Below are 19,027 nucleotides of genomic sequence, written 5' to 3'. Positions count from 1 at the left end.
TGCACATCTGTTAGATGCCACACTGCATTTCGTTGCTGTGTACCTGTACAATGCAATGACAATATCTATCTATCTATCTATCTATCTATCTATCTATCTGTCTGTCTGTCTGTCTGTCTGTCTGTCTGTCTGTCTGTCTGTCAAATATACATATAATCCAAATGTTAGATGGAGACATGTGTGAATGTCAGGGAGGTGCAGTGGAGTGTGGAGGTTGTATCTAATTGGTTAAGGCATTGAACTTTGCATTCAATGGTTGTGAGTTCAAATCCCAACAGGCTGCTACTTCTGGGCCTTTGAGCAGGACCCTTAACCCCATAGCTGCTCAGTTGTATGAATGAGATAAATGTAAGTGGATAAGGACGTCTGCTAAATGCTGTAAATGTAAATGAGTAGAGAAAGTGAAGGTGGATGAGTTAAAATTTTTGGGGTCAACTGTGCAAAGTAATGGAGGGTGAAGAAAAGAGTGGAGAAGTGTGATAGCTGGAGTGATTTGTGATAGAAGGTAGAGTAAAAGGGAAAGTTTATAGGACTGTGGTGAGACCTGCGAAGTTGTATGGTTTGGAGACAGTGAGTAATAGACAGGAGGTGGAGTTGGAGGTAGCAGAGCTAAAGATGTTGAGGTTTTTGTTCGGGATTGAATGAGGATTGACAGGATTAAAAACGAGTGTATTAGAAGGACTGTGCAGGTTAGATGTTTTGGAGATTAGGTGAGAAAGGCACGATTGAGATGGTTTTGGTCGTGTGAGGTAGGTCGGTAGAAGAATGCTGAGGATGGAGATGTGGGGCTGGTGGAAAAGAGGAAGGCCATGGAGGAGGTTTAGGGATGTGTTGAGGAATAGCAGGTGGTTGGATTGAAAGGGACATGGGGGTATAGAACTTAAAGGAGGAGATCGAAATATTAAATTGGCTTCTTTCAATATTATAATTTTTTTTTTACAAACTTAAATATCCACAGTTACTGTATATGTAACAGGCGTCACTAGTGACGCTGATTTACCCAAACCCCTCCCCTTTTAAACAGACCACACCCCTTTTTCTGAAATCCCGTTGTTTCTTTTCTCGGGGAGTCTCCTGGTCTCGTGAGAAGTGGCTCCCCCGGTGCGCACGCGACGGTTTAAGAGCCGCGCGCGCGTCTTCTATGTGGAAATGCTTTGCACAACAAAGAAAAACCTGCCAATCCGCTGAGAAGGAAGGAGGAAGGGCTAAGACTTTTTGCACTCGTTTGGTTCTATACGAGGATATTCAGTGTGCGCCAGGGCGTTATTCATCCTTAATCCGCTTCCAGATCGTCCATAATGATGCCTTACGAAAAGGCACGAGCGCCGCGCCGTCCTCTGTAGGCAGGCGGGCATTGCGCGCGCGCGCGAGTGCGTTGCTGCTTCATAACGCCTTTATAACCCGAGTTTCAATTCTGATGGCAGTCGGTTGCAACTCATGAGAAAGTTGCAATCACGGCATTTTTTTCCCCCTAAGATCCGAGATCTAGGATCTTGAGAAGATCCCCGACTGACTCCTCTGTGCCACCCCTTCTGCCTTTTTTTGAAATTATGGGAAATGGATAAACTCACCATTATTTCAGGATGCCTTTTTCTGGCCGCCGATATTTTTGCAATTGCAAGCGTCGTGAACCCGGACTGGATCAACACCGGAGAGGAAGAAGGTGAGATCTGTAATATGATAATAAACTCATCAGCATCTATTACCTTCACCTGGAGGTATCTATCCATCCATCCATCCACCCAGCTTGAACTTCCACTACATCCTCCAGCATCCTTAAACACAAATAGCACGTTGTCAAAGGTACCGTAATGTAATGCATCTGCATATTATATATATATATATATATATATATATATATATATATATATATATATATATATGAGACTAGATCATCACTGGATCTCCTGGGACCTCCTAATAATAATTTTTGTGCATCCTGGTGTAAAAATAAATGGACAAAAATTGCATCATGGTAGCACGAATAGTTCTGATTTGGTCCAAATACCAACAGCAAACCTCACGAGAAGCAGAGATGATACCTTTGTTCAGACAAGGTACAATCACATACTCTGTTGTGACACTGTAACACAAAGTAAACACACTTGTGGTATCTGTGGTCTTCAAACATCTCTCAGATGTTTCAGTAAAACCGAATCTAAGGTGCATTTTTATTCTGTAAGAACCCTTGTAGGGTCTATAAAAGTTCATTAAAGGTGCATGAGAATCTACTCCGGTGATTATGATCTGATTGCTCCAGCTACAAGGAAAAGTTCAGCTCGGCCCCTGTATGAGTGAATACAAAATATCTTTCATGTAATTATACACATTATTTCAGGAGAGAAAAAAACATGTGACCCGAGTACCAGACCTCCATACACAATACAATAGAGATATTATAAATACATCCCATGTGTGTCCCTTCCAGGGTTCTCTAGTTTCCTCCTGCTGCACAACAACACAACATCATGTACTCTAAAAGTGTGTGTGAGAGATCCTGTAATGGATTGCAGTCTCATGTGTGTGTGTGTGTGTGTGTTTGTGTGTGTGTGGTCTGTTACTTGCTTACACACGGTGTTCTCGTGATTTAGTTTCACTGTATCCCTGACTAGAATAAAGCACTTCTTGAAAGACGAATCCAGAATAATAGACTTCTCATACGTTCTGAAGGAGAACCGGGGTTATATTTAAAGACATGGCAGTTCTTAGCCTCTGGTCCCCATGTGGTTTTAGCCGTGTTTCCTTTCTACATTGAAGCATAAAATAGCACATGACAAAAGTTTGGACTGAAATTCAAGTTAAGGACCAGGTCGGGTCAGCAGTGATGTTGGGCCCTGAATTTATATCAGGTTCTCAGATTAGGTTTGTCCCTCATAAGGCATCAGCTCCTGCGATATAAAACTCGATGGACAGCATTTACTTCAGAAATATTAGTGCTGACCTCACAGGATGTGACTGATGACTGGTGACTGGTGAAAATGGTGAAGGATGACTCATGACTAGTAGTAATGGATTCACCATTGAACTCTCCAAATCTCCAACATATAATGTGTTCCAAAAGAATAGAGATGTGAACAGGACCATCTTGGGATGTTAGAAAAAGTTATGAGGTCGAGAGGTTTGTTTACTGACATGCAGATGTGAGGTGAGCAGATAGATATGGAAAAAAATGGGCTTTTGATTAACGTGAACTCGTGGCTCTGCACGGAGATGCAGCCTGGGATTCGTTTCAGCCGGGTGTGGAAATGAACGAAATAAAATCCTGCCATGATCCTTAGAATTATATCAAGCAGTGTAGATGCGCTCATGCGTTCGAGACGTGCTTTATTAGAAGCGTCGAGGGCACAATTTTTCTTTTATTCCTTTATAGCAGAGGTGTAAAAAATCTGTACCTGGAAATCATACTCGAGTAAAGAAACCTTACTGTAAAACTACCCACAAGTTGAATCACTAATTCCAATATGACTTTAGAGACGTACCAGCGCCATTTGAAATCCACTTTATGTGGAGTTTGGACCTCTTTGAGTGTTTAAAGGCTCTGGCATGGATAAGCTGGTGTTGGATCTATGATGATCTCAGATGTTGAGCTATTATATGAGTTGCTCAGTAGCTCCTGGTTCCATAATCTCAAATTACAGTAAAAGACTGTATAATGGACATTACTCATAATCTAACATTCCAGTGCTCATGATAGTTCTCACTCTCCAGTGTTCTGTATTGTTTAATGATTTATAATCACACTCTTGATATCACCCAAATGAGTCTGGTTCCTCTCAAGGTTTCTTCCTCATAATATCTAAGGGAGTTTTTCCTTGCCAGAGTCGCCATTGCTGCTCATCAGGGGTAAATACGCATCGTTCAACTTAACTGTTAAATTCTGTAAAGCTGCTTTGAGACAATGTGAAAAGTGCCATAGAAATAAACTTGACTTGACTTGAGCAAAAATTTAACGTAGGCTCAAAGATGCACTGGTGATCAACAGCAAGACGCGTTAGTGAAAAGCCAAAAAACAGCTCATTCGTGAGGTTTCAGTACCTCAAATCCATCCACACAACAACATCTTCACCATGCCGGAATAAAACAAAGCTCAAACAAGTCGGTAAAAAAAAGAAAAAGGTGTAAAGCAATCTTCCAAAAAAGGGATCTTCAATTAACCAATTACCAAGTAGAATAACTAATAGTATCTAATAAACAAATACAATTAAATCAAATACTTGTCGATAAAGTAAAACCGAATACTCAGAACCGGCTGTGATTTGATGCACCTCACGAAGCTTTTTTTGGAACGAGGCCAGCAGTGCTAAAAAGTCACTCACAGGCAGCAGAAAGAAGTAGGGAAGTGTTCAGCCTTAGGCCAGGTCCACACTAATACATTTCAGTTTGAAACACTGCATATTTTTCTCTCCGTTTTGGCCTTCCGTCCATACCGAGATGGCGTTATCAGTCAATGAAAACGTAATTTTAAAAGAAACGTGGATACATTTGAATATGCTTTGACGTTGTATCTGATAAAACCAGGTCTATCCTCCTATTTCTCGCAGTAACCTTCCAATACTTCCAGCACATCAGCAGTCACCTCTATATGCCTGAGATGTACTAGTTCAGGGTAACTTCCCCACTGGGAAGAACTGAACTAGGGTAACTAGCTTTCATCTTGACTCCAATTGGTAAATTAATGTTTCTCTCCATTGCAGCATTCACACTTTCTATCATGAGCGTCTGTTGCAGTCTGCATCTTCTTACCCCTTGAGTTACATGGGTTTCCTTACGGTTCTTTGGTTCTTTCCCAATGAATGACCAAAAACCTCAACGTAGGGTTAAATGAGTGTCTGCATGGTGTCATGCAATAGACTGGAATCCCATCTAGGATGAATTTCATGTACAGATGGTCTACAATGGTTCGACTTACGATTTTTGTTCGATCTTACGATGATGGCGATACGACAAAATTGTAACGTTAAATTGTAAATTGAGTAGTTTTTTTCCAAACAGTTTCAAACAGCAATCAAAACAGCATTCTTCCAAAAAAAAGGAGAGGAACGCCATCAGTTTAGAGCAGAAAACTTACGATATTTGTGACTTACCATCGTAAGTAGAGGAATAACTGTATATGCACTATAATACCTTTTCTACTGTATAAACCTTCTTCTGGAAAGGCACTGAGGTTAGGCACTGATGTTGATCGTGATCGAGGAAGTTCAGTATTTCAGTTTATCCCATAGGTTTTCAATGGACTGAGGTGAGAACATTCACTCAAATCACGCTGGAACAGGTCGGCACATGGTGCATCACCATCACGTGAAAACAGCATTAGCTCTTCAGGAAAGACGAGATGAAGAGAGCACCGATCGAAGTGTCAATGCAGACATGGACAGATTGTATATTTTAGCATTGCTCTTCCACAAATTCCCAACTGGTCAAACACTGAAAGTGTAGCATAACCACAGACTGAGCTGCGTAGGCTTCGTTCAGACCTCTGTTCTGGGTGAACCAATTACAGGTGGACAAGCAAGATGCAAGCTATATATACACCTTGCATTAAAAATACGTCAATTGCTTTTCCAGTAGGGAAGGTTTTTATAAGTGAACCCTTTGTATCATTTTATTTTTAAGGCAAACATTTTTTTGTGAATCCCATTGGAATTGTTTGCTCATGAAATCTGTTAAAGGAACTTATAAATGAATGGCAGATGAAATGTCAATAAGCAGCGAAAAGCAGCTGCTTTCATTCCTGCTGGTTTCGCCACAAGAATGCAACGGGTGTGCAATAGAAGTTCAGTAGAGAGTTATTATCAGCAGATTACGTCGTTTTGAGGCTAGGGCAAAGGCACAGCAGTTAAATTGGTCCTTCGCAGCTGTCTGCGACGTATCGAGACGCATTTGCATTCACGCTACAAAAACAGTGCGTCCCATACCAAATTTGGCTTGTTCAAAGATTTATATTTGACCACGTTCACCCCTGTACTTACAATCTGATTATCCAGGATGCCTTAGTTTCAGTGAAGGCAATTGTAATGTTCTAGTATCAAAATGCATCCTATATGATTGTGCCTGTTTAATTATGTGGCATCAATTTAGGTAAAAACATATGGGTTTAATTGTCACGTCAACAAAATTCTGAACTGGAATATATTTTGGTTAAAAAAACTTTCTTGGTGCTCTATTAAGCTTCACATTTGTATTAGTTTGGGCAGGTGGAAAGATTAATTGTCAGTAACACTTGCAGGACACGATGCACAGCCAGATTATTCTGTCAGTGAATGCGGGTGACCAGGTGAGTGAGGAGTGAGGACCCAAATGAGCAGGAGTTAGGTGAAAACAGGTTTTAATAGAGAAACAACCTGAGCAATGGGGCGAGGCAAAAACACAGTCCAAAATCAGTCCAGAGTCAGAAACACAGGCAAACAGGGCGATGCAGGGAGAACCAAAACCAAATGCAAAAACAGTCCCAAAAAATTCAAAAGCCAGCAACAGAACAATATAGGCAGGGCAGAAACACAAACCAAAAACAGTCCAGAGGTCAAAACAAAAATAGAGCAGAACACGGGTCAGGAACAGGTACAGGAGCAGGAGCCAGAGCAGGTGCAGGAGCCAGAGCAGGAACAGGTACAGGAGCAGGACCCAGAGCAGGTGCAGGAGCCAGAGCAGTAACAGGAACTGGTACAGGAGCAGAAACAGGAGCAGGAGCCAGAGCAGTAACAGGTACAGGAACAGGAGCCAGAGCTGGAACAGAAACAGGTACAGGAGCCAGAGCAGGAACAGGTACAGGAGCCAGAGCAGGAACAGGTACAGGAAAAGGAGCCAGAGCAGGAACAGAAACAGGTACAAGAGCAGGAGCCAGAGCAGGAACAGGTACGGGAACGGGAGCCAGAGCAGGTGCAGGAACTGGTACAGGAGCAGGAGCCAAAGCAGGTGCAGGAACTGGTACAGGAGCAGGAGCCAGAGCAGGAACAGAAACAGGTACAGGAGCAGGAGCCAGAGCAGGAACAGAAACAGGTACAGGAGCAGAAACAGGTACAGGAGCCAGAGCAGGAACAGAAACAGGTACAGGAACAGGAGCCAGAGCAGGTGCAGAAGCCAGAGCAGGAACAGGTACAAGAGCGGGAACAGGAACTGGTACAGAAGCAGGAGCCAGAGCAGGAACAGCAACAAGTACAGGAGCAGGAACAGGAGCCAAAGCAGGAACAGGTACAGAAACAGGAGCCAAAGCAGGAACAGGAGAAGGAGCAGGCAGGGTGTTAACAATAATCCTCAGGGACTTGGGAAGCCGGTGAGATAATCTGACCCCGAGCTAAAGTCTTTGGTGTCCTTAAATACTGGGAACATTAATAGCTATTAGAAAAGGTTTTAAAAAAAACCACACATATTTTATTAGCCTTCTGGTTTGGGCCACATCCACATGAGGTTTAAATCCAGAGAAATCCTAATATGAACATTCTGGGCAGTAAATAGATACGGATCGTGCCACTGTGCTAGACATAATGCACTGCAGCTCTGCTGTAATATCTCTCTGTGGATCGAATGCTCATACTGAATGTGGGTTTTTTTCATCATATCACACTATTGTGAAGAACATCACAGTAATAAAACTTTTATAAATAAAAACTTTGTATGTCTCTCAGAAACCATCAATCTGTTTATATGCAACAAACTGGGTAATAGGGGAAAAAAACAAGAAAAGGACAGAGAATGAGTGGACGAAAGTTCTGTAGACAGATGATTTGGACATTTTTGGCTCTAACAGAAGAACTTATGTAAGACGGAGAACAGGAGAGAGGATGTTGCCAGACTGCCTCGGCTACCATTTCATACTTCTACTCACACAATGCAATTCTATTTGGACTGGACCAACTTGTTCATGCAACAAGACAATAACCCGAAGTTTACGTCCAAGCTCTGTAAGAGGCTGCTGGAGTGTTCTCTATAGTGGAACCGCATCTAAATCCTATTGAACTGCTCTGGGATGGACTGGATCATTAGGTCAGAAAAAAATCTCCAACTAGTGTAAAAGACCTTTGGCTAGTTTGTAGCATGTAAACAAAAGGAACATGCATGTGTATCTGAAAAAACATAAATTTCTGACAGACTTTGTATACTTATGTCTTGAACATACTGTCAGTTTAGTCAACACTCCTATTGAAGCAATTAACATTAAATAGGTTTTGTGACTGAAGCTTCTGTCCCAATAATAAACCCTCAACTAACTGAGCCAGGACAGTATATTTATATAATTTATATATATATATATATATATATATATATATATATATATATATATATATATATATATATATATATATAAATTGCATGATCCTGGTTTCTCAATTCATGTCTGTAGATTTTTTTTCTTTCTTTCATTTTTCTTCAATCTGTTCATAAATATAGATTTCTTATTCCACTTCAGTGAATGTGTAGGAAATGAGGAGGATGTTCCATACACACAACTAATAAAGACATTCTCCCTCTGGTAAAGTTTTCATTATGACAGTATCACATTACTAAGCGTTCGCAGTACAGAACTCTTGAGTCACCACAGGGTTTTTAGGGAAGAAATGTGATTTTCTGTGTTGTTTATTAAGAGCCAATTTACTGACAGGATTATATATGGATAGTGTTTTTTTTTTTTTTCTTAACCGCCAGCAAAGGTTTTTACACAAAATCTTATGGAAGGAATGTTTGAGAAGCTAGCACCCTTTTTTTCCAGCCTCAAGTGCAGTTTTGCAACTAATCAGATCATGGGTTGGTGAAGAAATCAGAGATTAATGGCATTGTACTACTGCTGTTATGAAAATTTCGGCACACAAGTGCAACATATGGACACAGTATGGGCTTTTTGAACATCCTATTCCACATTTAGTGTATGCTGTTATAATGACCTCCACTCTTCTGGGAAGCTGTTCCACAAGATTTTTTGGAGATTTGTGCTCATTCAGCCACAAGGGTGTTGGTAAAGTCAGGTACTGATGTAGGTGAGGGTGAAGAGACCTGGAGTGCAGTCAGCCTTCACATTCATCCCAAAGGCGTTCAATAGGGTTGAGGTCAGAGCTTTAAAGCAGGGCACTCAAGACATAAAGCATATCCTCATGAAGCTGGCTTTGTGCACAGGTGCATTGTCGTATGAATTTCATTGTAACACATCCAAAGACATAAAATTGTGTACCTTTGAGGTAATAATTTGGAGAAGAAGCACATATTGCTGGACTAGTCAAGTGTCCACATCGGGTATTATCCTGTTCTCTTAATTCTGGCAAATTCTTTATTGAATAACCAGTGTTTCAAGTCTAAATTAGGCTAGTTATTAAACCGATACCAGCTAAGGCTATTAATAGTGCGATTATGATCGTATTGTGGGGAGATTATTTTGAAGGAAGCTAAAAGATGCTCTGGCTAGCACTTCAGACCATTAAAAAGGTTTTCGCAAGAATTATGCCACATTTAAACTCCAGGACCGGAGAAGTAGTTCGGATTCAGTTTTCCCTCCAATGAGCTGTACCCCCGAAAGTCACCCATGTGGTGCCTTGCATATTCTGGCCACTTTGCCCTATACAGGGGATTTATTAAGCAATGTTGATTCTCCTGCGCGCTTCAGACGAAGTGAGTCATACAACATCCTGAGTAGAATAAATGGGAGGGGGGGAAAAAATTAAATAAAAACACCCACACGCATAAATGAAGCTCGTTGATAATGTATAATAGTGTTTCCAGCAGGTGAATCACGGGAAGTTACGCACCACATGAATTATAAAGAGACAACTCTAAAGCATAATTGTGTGTGTTTGACTGTTTCTCAATCCAGGGGCCCTCACCATGGGGTTGGTTCGGCAGTGCCAGACGATTCACGGGCGGGACAGGATATGTTCACCCCCGAGCCTCTCCCCGGAATGGCTCGCCACTCTCTTCTTTTTAATCATGGGCATCATTTCGCTCTCGGTCACATGCATCCTGTTGGTGCTGTCACACTGGCATCAAGAGATGGTAAAGTACGCCCGCTGGATCGCTTTCACAGGAAGTAAGTAGAACTTTCAGGAAACGGTGATTGAACAATTCAGGGTAATAAATACATCTCTGTTTTAAGACCCTTCTCCTTTCTGTTTCAGTGGTCCTCTTCTGTCTGGCAGCTCTCATATTTCCGACTGGATTTTACATCAGTGAAGTTGGTGGACAGCCGTATAAGTTACCCAACAGCACCGTTGTGGGATCTTCATACGTACTTTTTGTCTTATCGATATTTTTCACAATCGTCGGACTGCTGTTTGCTGGGAAAGTCTGCCTGCCCGGCTGACAAAAAGCTGCATCATTAAAAATATTTGTTGCCCTACAGCTTTGCATAAAGCACCGAAAGACTGAAGGGTTTTTTTTTATGCACTACATCCAGACTTGTGTATTAGAAATGCATTATATCGCTGACACAGACACACTTCCCCATTCGGTATTATCTTCTACAGATGATTATTTTGAACGAATCCAGTTCTATCTGGTATTTTTTCCTCTTTTTTTTTTGTATGTCACCCCTGTGTTCGTTATACTCGATATCACGGCATGTGGAAATTATTTAAATACCATGCTTCATTTTTTTGGCATCAGCTTAAAGGTGATAATGACTGCCCGAGCCGGGGGGGGAAGCGTTTTCTTGCTGTACATGAAGAGTCTTTTCAAACCACAATACCATCTTTGTCCTTTTTCCTCCAGGATGAAATATCAGCCTGTTATTTATAGCTGAACTCCTGTGCCACTTTCAGTTTTATCCATCTATTTGCGAGATTCATCTGTGTATGAAACGGTCTCGTTTCCTTGGCAACAGCCAGCATTCAGAGAATCGAAGCGAGAAATTTCTTCCCTCCTCGGTTCTAAAAACATAAAAAGATTATCCGTAATTATTTTTTCCGAACGTTGTAAGTGTCGACGTTAATTAAACAATCGGTTTTTCTAACAAGAAACCAAAACCTTAAGGTGACATCTAATATCCGACATAATGACAATGTGGTTGAGACAAGAGAGTAAATTTGGACTATAAAATACTATATATACACTTTAATGCCAAAAGTTTGTGGACACCTGGTCATAAGTACCATTCCACATTTAATCCCAATTTGCTTATATAATTCCCTCGACTCTTCTGGGAAGATGTTGCACTACATTTTGGAGTGTGCTGATGAAGGTGAGGAGGTCTGAAGGTGCAGTCAGTGTTTCAATTCATCCCAAAGGTGTTCAGTAGGGTTGAGATCAGAGCTCTATATCAGGCCACTCAAATCTTCCTCTCCAACTGATGTAAAGCAGATCTTCATGGAGCTCACTTTGTGCACAGGGGCATTGCCATGTTGTTTTTCCAAGTTCAAGTGAATGCTTTTAAGAATGTTTGAGATCTAAGAGATGGTGTATAATCAGTTTATAACTGTTTAATTTCATAAATGATTTTTTTTTCCATGTTTATGCATATTGGAAAGTTTTAATAATTTCTCCTTTAGTGTTTGTGTGAAACCAAGCCATTAGGGTTGCCCAAGCCAGCGCACTCTTAGTACCAGTCCCAAACTCGGATACATGGGAAGGGTTGCGTTAGGAAGGGACTCTAGTTTAAAGCAGGTTTCCAAATCACATATGTGGATCCCAAACCTGTAATCTATACCAGATTGATCAACGCTGGGGTTAACAATGACCACCACAGGTATTGTATAAAAATCAGAAGCTTTTAGCGTGTTACTGTTGTTTGAATGAGTTCACCAGGATCACGAAGCACTTTCCACATATGAAAATACCATCTAATTAGTCAATCACGTAGGAGCAGTGCAACACATTAAACCGTGTACATGCAGGCCGCTGGAATGAGGAAATTTTCACACCATGCATCAGTATTGGAAGAAATGTCATCTCCGGATTTTATGTAACTGCTGATTTCCTGGGATTTTCACACACAAATGTTCCTACAGTATTTTTTTTTTTTTTAGAATGGTGTGTGCAATAAAGAGAAAAACATACTGTGAGTGGCAGTTCTGTGAACAGAAGCACTTTGTTGACAAGAAAGGTCTACTGATAATGTCCAGGCTGGTTCAAGGTGACATTCTGGATGATCGTGGTGAGCAGAAAAGCATCTCAATACACAACAATTTAAAGCTTAAGGTAGAGGAGCTACAACAGCAGATCATATTAGGTTCTGGTTCTGTCAAGTCTGGAAAAACACAACCTGGTCTGATGAATTTCGATAATAAAGTAAAAAAACAAACAAAAAAAAAAACATGAATTATCTGATCCTTCATGCTTTGTGTTAACAGTCCAGGCTGGTGGGGGTGGTGTTAAGATGTGAGGAAGGTTTTTACCCACTGTCTATTTGAGTAACATTGTTGACCATGGGCATCCTTTCATGTTCCTCAGTGGCCTCCAGAAGAACACCATGGGGATGTGGTAGAGCATGAGATTTTGTAGAATGGACGTGCACCTGAACAAATAAAGTGTCTGGTGCAATCATCTCGACAGATGAAAATCTCACATTATATTTATGTCTCCAAAATCTGATAGAAATCAGTGCTTGTTTTGAGAGACAATTAAGGAAGTTGTGTGGATTAATACCGCGTTCCTAAAAAAGTGAATATTTCAGTGAAAAAAAAAGAAAGCTTTGGCAGCGGTGGGATTCGAACCCACGCCATCGAAATGACTGGAGCCTAAATCCAGCGCCTTAGACCACTCGGCCACGCTACCATACACTCGAAACAGTTCAATCAAACCTCTAAAGTACGTTCAAGTAGTTAAATCTGTTATTAGCGTTTATAGTTATAGTTATTAGATTTTGATCTCTCTTATATTTATTATTATTTACTGTCAATTCCAACTATATTAAATAAAACACCAGATGTCGTATGAACTGTTGTTATTTACAAGAGCGTCCGCCATATTGGAAGGACTGAGATTTACAGTACAAGTGCCATGGATTCTATTCAACAACAGTTACACAACATAATTGTCTATTTTTGTTTTATTATATTATTATTTACTTCGTTAGATTTGTATGTGCATTATATACTTATAAGATTTATACAGCAATTGTTTTTTGCTAGCTCAATTAGCAAAAAACAAAACAAAACAAAAAGACTGACAGCCCTTACAAGTCATGTCAGTAATCTTATTTTTGCTGTCATTGCTGAGTGATGCTACAGCAGTTTGGGAAATCATTGTTTGTTAGTTGCCTCATCTTGCATTGAAATCTCACCAACATTCCCAATGTCATGCCATGAAAGGGTTTGTAAATGTTAATTCAAGGCAGACAAATCCAAAACACACTGAAGGATAGTAGTCAACAAGCAAGCAGAATTAAGCTAATCTATGACTAAAGGACAATAAAAATAAGCAAGACTTGGCTTGTCCGGTGTATAAGAATAAACAATATGCACTCTGAATGATTGTAGTCTCTTTATATGGTGTGCATATTAAGTGTGTAATTAAACCCAGACATGCTTATTCAGTAGACCAGTGACTGTGAGTGTGCATATTGTTGGTGGAGTAATCCATGTTTCTATGCTGAATTGGAGACAAAGTACACACTGGGTCTCTAACAGTGTGTCACAGAGGTGTGTGTGTGAACCCAAGTGCAAAGATGGACTGTGTTCTATTAAATATTAATTTAAATGAACAAAAATTACATAAAATATATGAGCAACGAAGTAATTCCACAACTCAAAAATGGAAAAAAAATCCTCTCAAGAACTTAATAATAGTATAGGAAAATAGTCTTTTTTCTGCACAGCAAAGCAAAAATGAATAAAAAAAAATAGGCAACTCAAGACAAGGCTCAATACAGGTGAAGACAATAGGTAATCAGTAATGGGTAAAGGAACACACTGGCGACATCTGGTGGATGAAACAAAGAACCACAAAGGCAGTATGAAAAGAAGGAGAGAGTCCTGGCAGGACCCTAAAATCCTGACACTGTCCACATGTCTTTGATGTAGAACTGAAGAAGAAGCAGGATTTACTATCCCAAATATTGTGCAATACACTGCACCAGATTTATTTGCATATTACGCTTCTTGTTTAGAGAACAGGGGCCTTGTTTAAGGCCACAACGGTGGCAGCGTGACTCAAAACACAACTTTCCCTAACCCAAAACCTTCATTCATTGAGCATTGCAGATTAATTTAATCAAAATAACCAAGTAATCCATTCCACACCTATTTTCATCATTCGAGCTGTTTGGTAGCTGTGTGATTAAATCAGAATGACTAAGGATCTGCTGCACTGCTGCTTGGCGAAGACTTATTGTATGTGTTGAATTAGTAAGCAGATCAGTATCATGATAATGGAAATACATCTCCTTAATGAAGCACTGACACAGCAGCATTAATGCAGGTTACTTCCTTTATTTGTCACTGTAATTTGCTAATGTTATAATCATGTAATTAAAAAATATCTCAGGTGAAATATTGTAGTAAAACAATAACTAAACAAGAAATGTCATGTGAAAATAGATCCTGCTGAAGCCAGACTCTCTTTATAGTATGCCGATTTGTACTTTCCAGGTAAATTTCAGGTATATTTCTGATGAAATTAAAAATTTTCATCTTTATCTGATGAGCTTTATAAAATAAATCAAAATGTATTTTTAAAAACCATTGCATGCTCTGTCCACTAATGTCCCTAAAACTACTCCACTGTACACTAAAAGTTTTGAACTAGAAAGTGGAAAAACGTTTTCGAGAGTATCTGCTGTTTGAACAGATTTAGTCAAACTGAATTAGAAATGTAACATGTTTTTGGTCAATTTACAATAAACATCCTTATTCAGAGCAACATACAATTACCTTGAGTAGGTAAGGATTTAGGACCTTTCCTAAGGGCCCAACAATGACAGTGGAACTCACAACCTTCGATTTAGAGAGCTGAAACCTTAACCGTTAAGGTTTAAGGACCTTGCCCAAGGGCAGAACAGTGACAATGGGATTTAAACTCACAACTTTTCAGTTAGAAGAAGGACCTTTCCCAGAGGCCCAACAATGGCAGTGGAACTCACAACCTTTCAGTTAGACAGCTGACATCTTAACCGATAAGGGTTAAGGACCTTGTCCAAGGGCCCAACAATGACAATGGGATTCAAACTCACATCCTTTCAGTTACAAGGCTGACACCTTAATTGTTAAGCTTCATGGACCTTGCCCAACAGCTCGACACTGGCAGTGGGATTTGAACTCATAGCCTTTCAGTTAAATGGTCGACACCTTAATGATTAAGGTTTAAGGACCTTGCCCAAGGGCCCAACAGTGACAGTGGTATTTGAACTCACAAACTTCCATTCAGTAAACCAACATCTTAACCATTGATGTTTAAGGGACTTTGTCCATGGGGAAAACAATGGCAGTGGGATTTAAACTCAAAACCTTTCAGTTAGACAGCCAACATCTTAACCGATAAGGGTTAAGGACCTTGTCCAAGGGCCCAACAATGACAATGGATTTAAACTCACATCCTTTCAGTTAAAAGGCGGACACCTTAAATGTTAAGCTTTATGGACCTTGCCCAACAGCTCGACACTGGCAGTGGATTTGAACTCATAGCCTTTCAGTTTGATGGTTGACACCTTAACGGTTAAGGTTTAGGAACCTTGCCCACGGCCCCAACAGTGACAGTGGTATTTGAACTCACAAACTTCCATTCAGTAAACCAAAATCTTAACCATTGATGTTTAGGGGCTTTGCCCAGAGGCAAAACAATGGCAGTGGGATTTGAACTCAAAACCTTCAGTTAGACAGCCAACATCTTAACCAATGAGGGTTAAGGACCTTGTCCAAGGGCCCAAAAATGACAACAGGATTTAAACTCACATCCTTTCAGTTACAAGGCTGACACCTTAAATGTTAAGCTTTATGGACTTTATTGCCCAACAGCTCAACACTGGCAGTGGGATTTGAACTCATAACCTTTCAGTTAGATGTCCGAAACCTTAACCGTTAAGGTTTAAGGACCTTGCCCAAGGGCAGAACAGTGACAATGGGATTTAAACTCACAACTTTTCAGTTAGAAGAAGGACCTTTCCCAGAGGCCCAACAATGGCAGTGGAACTCACAACCTTTCAGTTAGACAGCTGACATCTTAACCGATAAGGGTTAAGGACCTTGTCCAAGGGCCCAACAATGACAATGGGATTCAAACTCACATCCTTTCAGTTACAAGGCTGACACCTTAATTGTTAAGCTTCATGGACCTTGCCCAACAGCTCGACACTGGCAGTGGGATTTGAACTCATAGCCTTTCAGTTAAATGGTCGACACCTTAATGATTAAGGTTTAAGGACCTTGCCCAAGGGCCCAACAGTGACAGTGGTATTTGAACTCACAAACTTCCATTCAGTAAACCAACATCTTAACCATTGATGTTTAAGGGACTTTGTCCATGGGGAAAACAATGGCAGTGGGATTTAAACTCAAAACCTTCAGTTAGACAGCCAACATCTTAACCGATAAGGGTTAAGGACCTTGTCCAAGGGCCCAACAATGACAATGGATTTAAACTCACATCCTTTCAGTTAAAAGGCGGACACCTTAAATGTTAAGCTTTATGGACCTTGCCCAACAGCTCGACACTGGCAGTGGGATTTGAACTCATAGCCTTTCAGTTTGATGGTTGACACCTTAACGGTTAAGGTTTAGGAACCTTGCCCACGGCCCCAACAGTGACAGTGGTATTTGAACTCACAAACTTCCATTCAGTAAACCAAAATCTTAACCATTGATGTTTAGGGGCTTTGCCCAGAGGCAAAACAATGGCAGTGGGATTTGAACTCAAAACCTTCAGTTAGACAGCCAACATCTTAACCAATGAGGGTTAAGGACCTTGTCCAAGGGCCCAAAAATGACAACAGGATTTAAACTCACATCCTTTCAGTTACAAGGCTGACACCTTAAATGTTAAGCTTTATGGACTTTATTGCCCAACAGCTCAACACTGGCAGTGGGATTTGAACTCATAACCTTTCAGTTAGATGTCCGACACCTTAACCGTTAAGGTTTAAGGACCTTGCCCAAGGGCTCAACAGTGACAGTGGTATTTGAACTCACAACCTTCCATTTAGTAAGCCAACATCTTAATCATTGATGTTTAAGGAACCTTGCCCAGGGGCAAAACAATGGCAGTGGGATTTGAACTCACAACCTGCTACCACTTTCCATATTAACTGTACAGTATTCTCAACAGTGAACTAAATAAAATGTCACTGCACAGTTTCAGCCATATCAGCTATTCCAGTTGTTCTTCTTGATTGTGCGTGTGTGTGTGTGTGTGTGTGTGTGGTACCCTGTGGGTAATACCACCTTGTATTCCTGGGATGGATAGGAATGAGAGAATGATTGAATAATGAAAGTAACTAGTCACTGAACACAAACAAAATGGCGAGGGAAAGAGTCGATTCTTATTGTTATCTCTCTCTCTCTCTCTCTCTCTCTTGTTTTTCTGTGTGTGTGTGTGTGTGTGTGTGTGTGTGTGTGTGTGTGTGTACGTGCCGTCCGTGCAGGGAGAGCCGTGCCGTTGTGGGCGTGGTGTACACGAGACGACACACACACACACACACACACACACACACACACACGACTCTATAAGGATCTTCTGGTATGGTAGGCTCACTGAGACCTCTACTGGTAGCTTTGAGGTGGACATCATTCTTCAAATCAAGTTCTACGCAAGCATTTGAGGAATGATGATGATGATGATGATGATGATGATGATGATGATGAGTGCATGATTTGAATTCAGGATCAAATGATACCCCCTGATGTGCATATCACCCCCACAGAGGGATCACATGAGGGTAGTATTTGTTGATACACAGGCTTTGGATTTGGCCATAGATGGCGCCACATAGGAGGAGGAGGAGTGCATTGGTTCCATCCAGCACCGTGCACAGATATGCATGGGGTGTGTGTTGAGTGTGTGTGTCACACACACCAGTGCAGGATTAAAGTTGGTAGAGCTGATGCTGGGACACGCTGTTTTATCAATTAGAGATCTCTGAGCCAGAGAAGCTGCTTTTCCACTTTCATATTATCCAGATTAAGACCTCGTGTGCACCAATTCCGGAGAAAGAACTGAATCATTCGGTGGATTTGTGTTATGCCTTCCTGTTGATCATTAACCAGAGGTGTGTATGTGATTGTTTACTTTTTTTCTCCCCCTTTTCCCCCATCATACTGCTAAGCTAGCAATTCGTCTCGATTGTATTTATGCTAGGTGCTAGTTCTGAACGAGGCTTTTTAATAACCATGAAAACGACCTGGTTCAAGGAGAGTGGGAGGGCATTTAATATCGAAAATATATCTAAATAATGTTTGTGTGTTTGTTTGGGTTTTTATTTGCTTGCATAATTGTTTTTAAGTGAATTCGTTAGCGCGTTGAGTCCGCATGCTATCGAAGCTAACCTAGCAAAGCGTGTCAATAGTTGTCTTAGCAGAACCCTGGTTCCTTTCTCATGGAGTGACAGCTGCATGACGGAGCTCCATCTCACCTCTCTGTCTATCTATCTATCCATCCATCTATCTATCTATCTAGACCATCACTTCAGAGATCACCATGGCTGAAGAGGAGCTCATGTTCCGCATGGAGGAGGTGGACAGCCTCAAAAGACCTCCTGTCAGCAGATCCATGTCTTGTGGACACTCGGTTGATGATGATGACGACGACTTCTACATCTGCCCCATCACAGATGATCCCATCAGTCCCACACAGGGCATTTGCCACTACCTTAAAGATCTCGTCCACCAAAAACAACTATCTAATTCCTTGCCCAAAACCTCCTTCAGTTACAAGGTAACACCTGGTTTGGTTTTGTTTTGTTTTCTTTAGGACTCTTTTTGTTGGTCAGACACCCATCTAACATAGTGAAGACACTTAAGTCTTTTTAAATTTCTCGTAAAATGGTTTTTGGATCATCCATACCCCCAAATTCACGAAATCACTCATATGAGTGTGTAGAGAACGATAAACAATGACCATATGTTTAAAGGCAGGTCAACAGCTGCTCCCTAAAACGTCTTCTAAAGCGCTGGAGATCACAGCT

The 19,027-nt window shown here is 40.9% G+C and overlaps 2 protein-coding genes and 1 non-coding gene across 7 annotated transcripts in view; 2 read left to right on the top strand and 1 right to left on the bottom strand.

Moving 5' to 3' along the window:
• Positions 1-1,077: 1,077 nt before the first annotated feature.
• On the top strand, positions 1,078-11,134 carry mosmob (modulator of smoothened b). Its single transcript, XM_046853037.1, has 3 exons — positions 1,078-1,663; positions 9,797-10,009; positions 10,098-11,134. Exons 1-3 carry the CDS (start codon positions 1,558-1,560, stop codon positions 10,280-10,282), a joined length of 504 nt encoding a protein of 167 aa, XP_046708993.1. The 5' UTR covers positions 1,078-1,557; the 3' UTR covers positions 10,283-11,134.
• A 1,474-nt stretch (positions 11,135-12,608) lies between these two features.
• On the bottom strand, positions 12,609-12,690 carry trnal-uag. Its single transcript has one exon. It is a non-coding gene; the product is annotated as a tRNA-Leu (tRNA).
• Positions 12,691-17,868: 5,178 nt separating this feature from the next.
• Positions 17,869-19,027, top strand: part of eef2k (eukaryotic elongation factor 2 kinase) — a 12,180-nt gene continuing 11,021 nt past the window's right edge. For 3 of the 5 annotated variants that reach the window (XM_046854147.1, XM_046854144.1, XM_046854145.1), the window contains exons 1-2: positions 17,869-18,112; positions 18,520-18,777. In XM_046854147.1, coding sequence (XP_046710103.1) covers positions 18,541-18,777 — 237 coding nt within the window. In that variant the 5' untranslated portion in view covers positions 17,869-18,112; positions 18,520-18,540. The remainder of the gene's footprint in view (positions 18,113-18,519; positions 18,778-19,027) is intronic. The other 2 variants (XM_046854146.1, XM_046854143.1) reach the window with 1 other exon arrangement.

Source organism: Silurus meridionalis, chromosome 7 (assembly GCF_014805685.1).
Source record: "Silurus meridionalis isolate SWU-2019-XX chromosome 7, ASM1480568v1, whole genome shotgun sequence".
Classification (NCBI taxonomy): Eukaryota; Metazoa; Chordata; class Actinopteri; order Siluriformes; family Siluridae; genus Silurus; species Silurus meridionalis.
Note: the sequence above shows the minus strand (reverse complement) of the source record. Positions and strands in the feature narration are given on the sequence as shown.

Excerpts from the sequence above, each read along its gene's own strand:
- mosmob (XM_046853037.1), top strand. The coding sequence starts at position 1,558 with ATGGATAAACTCACCATTATTTCAGGATGCCTTTTTCTGGCCGCCGAT. Across the intron at positions 1,664-9,796 it reads CAACACCGGAGAGGAAGAAG|GGGCCCTCACCATGGGGTTG; the intron begins GTGAGATCTGTA and ends TTCTCAATCCAG. Across the intron at positions 10,010-10,097 it reads CTGGATCGCTTTCACAGGAA|TGGTCCTCTTCTGTCTGGCA; the intron begins GTAAGTAGAACT and ends TTTCTGTTTCAG.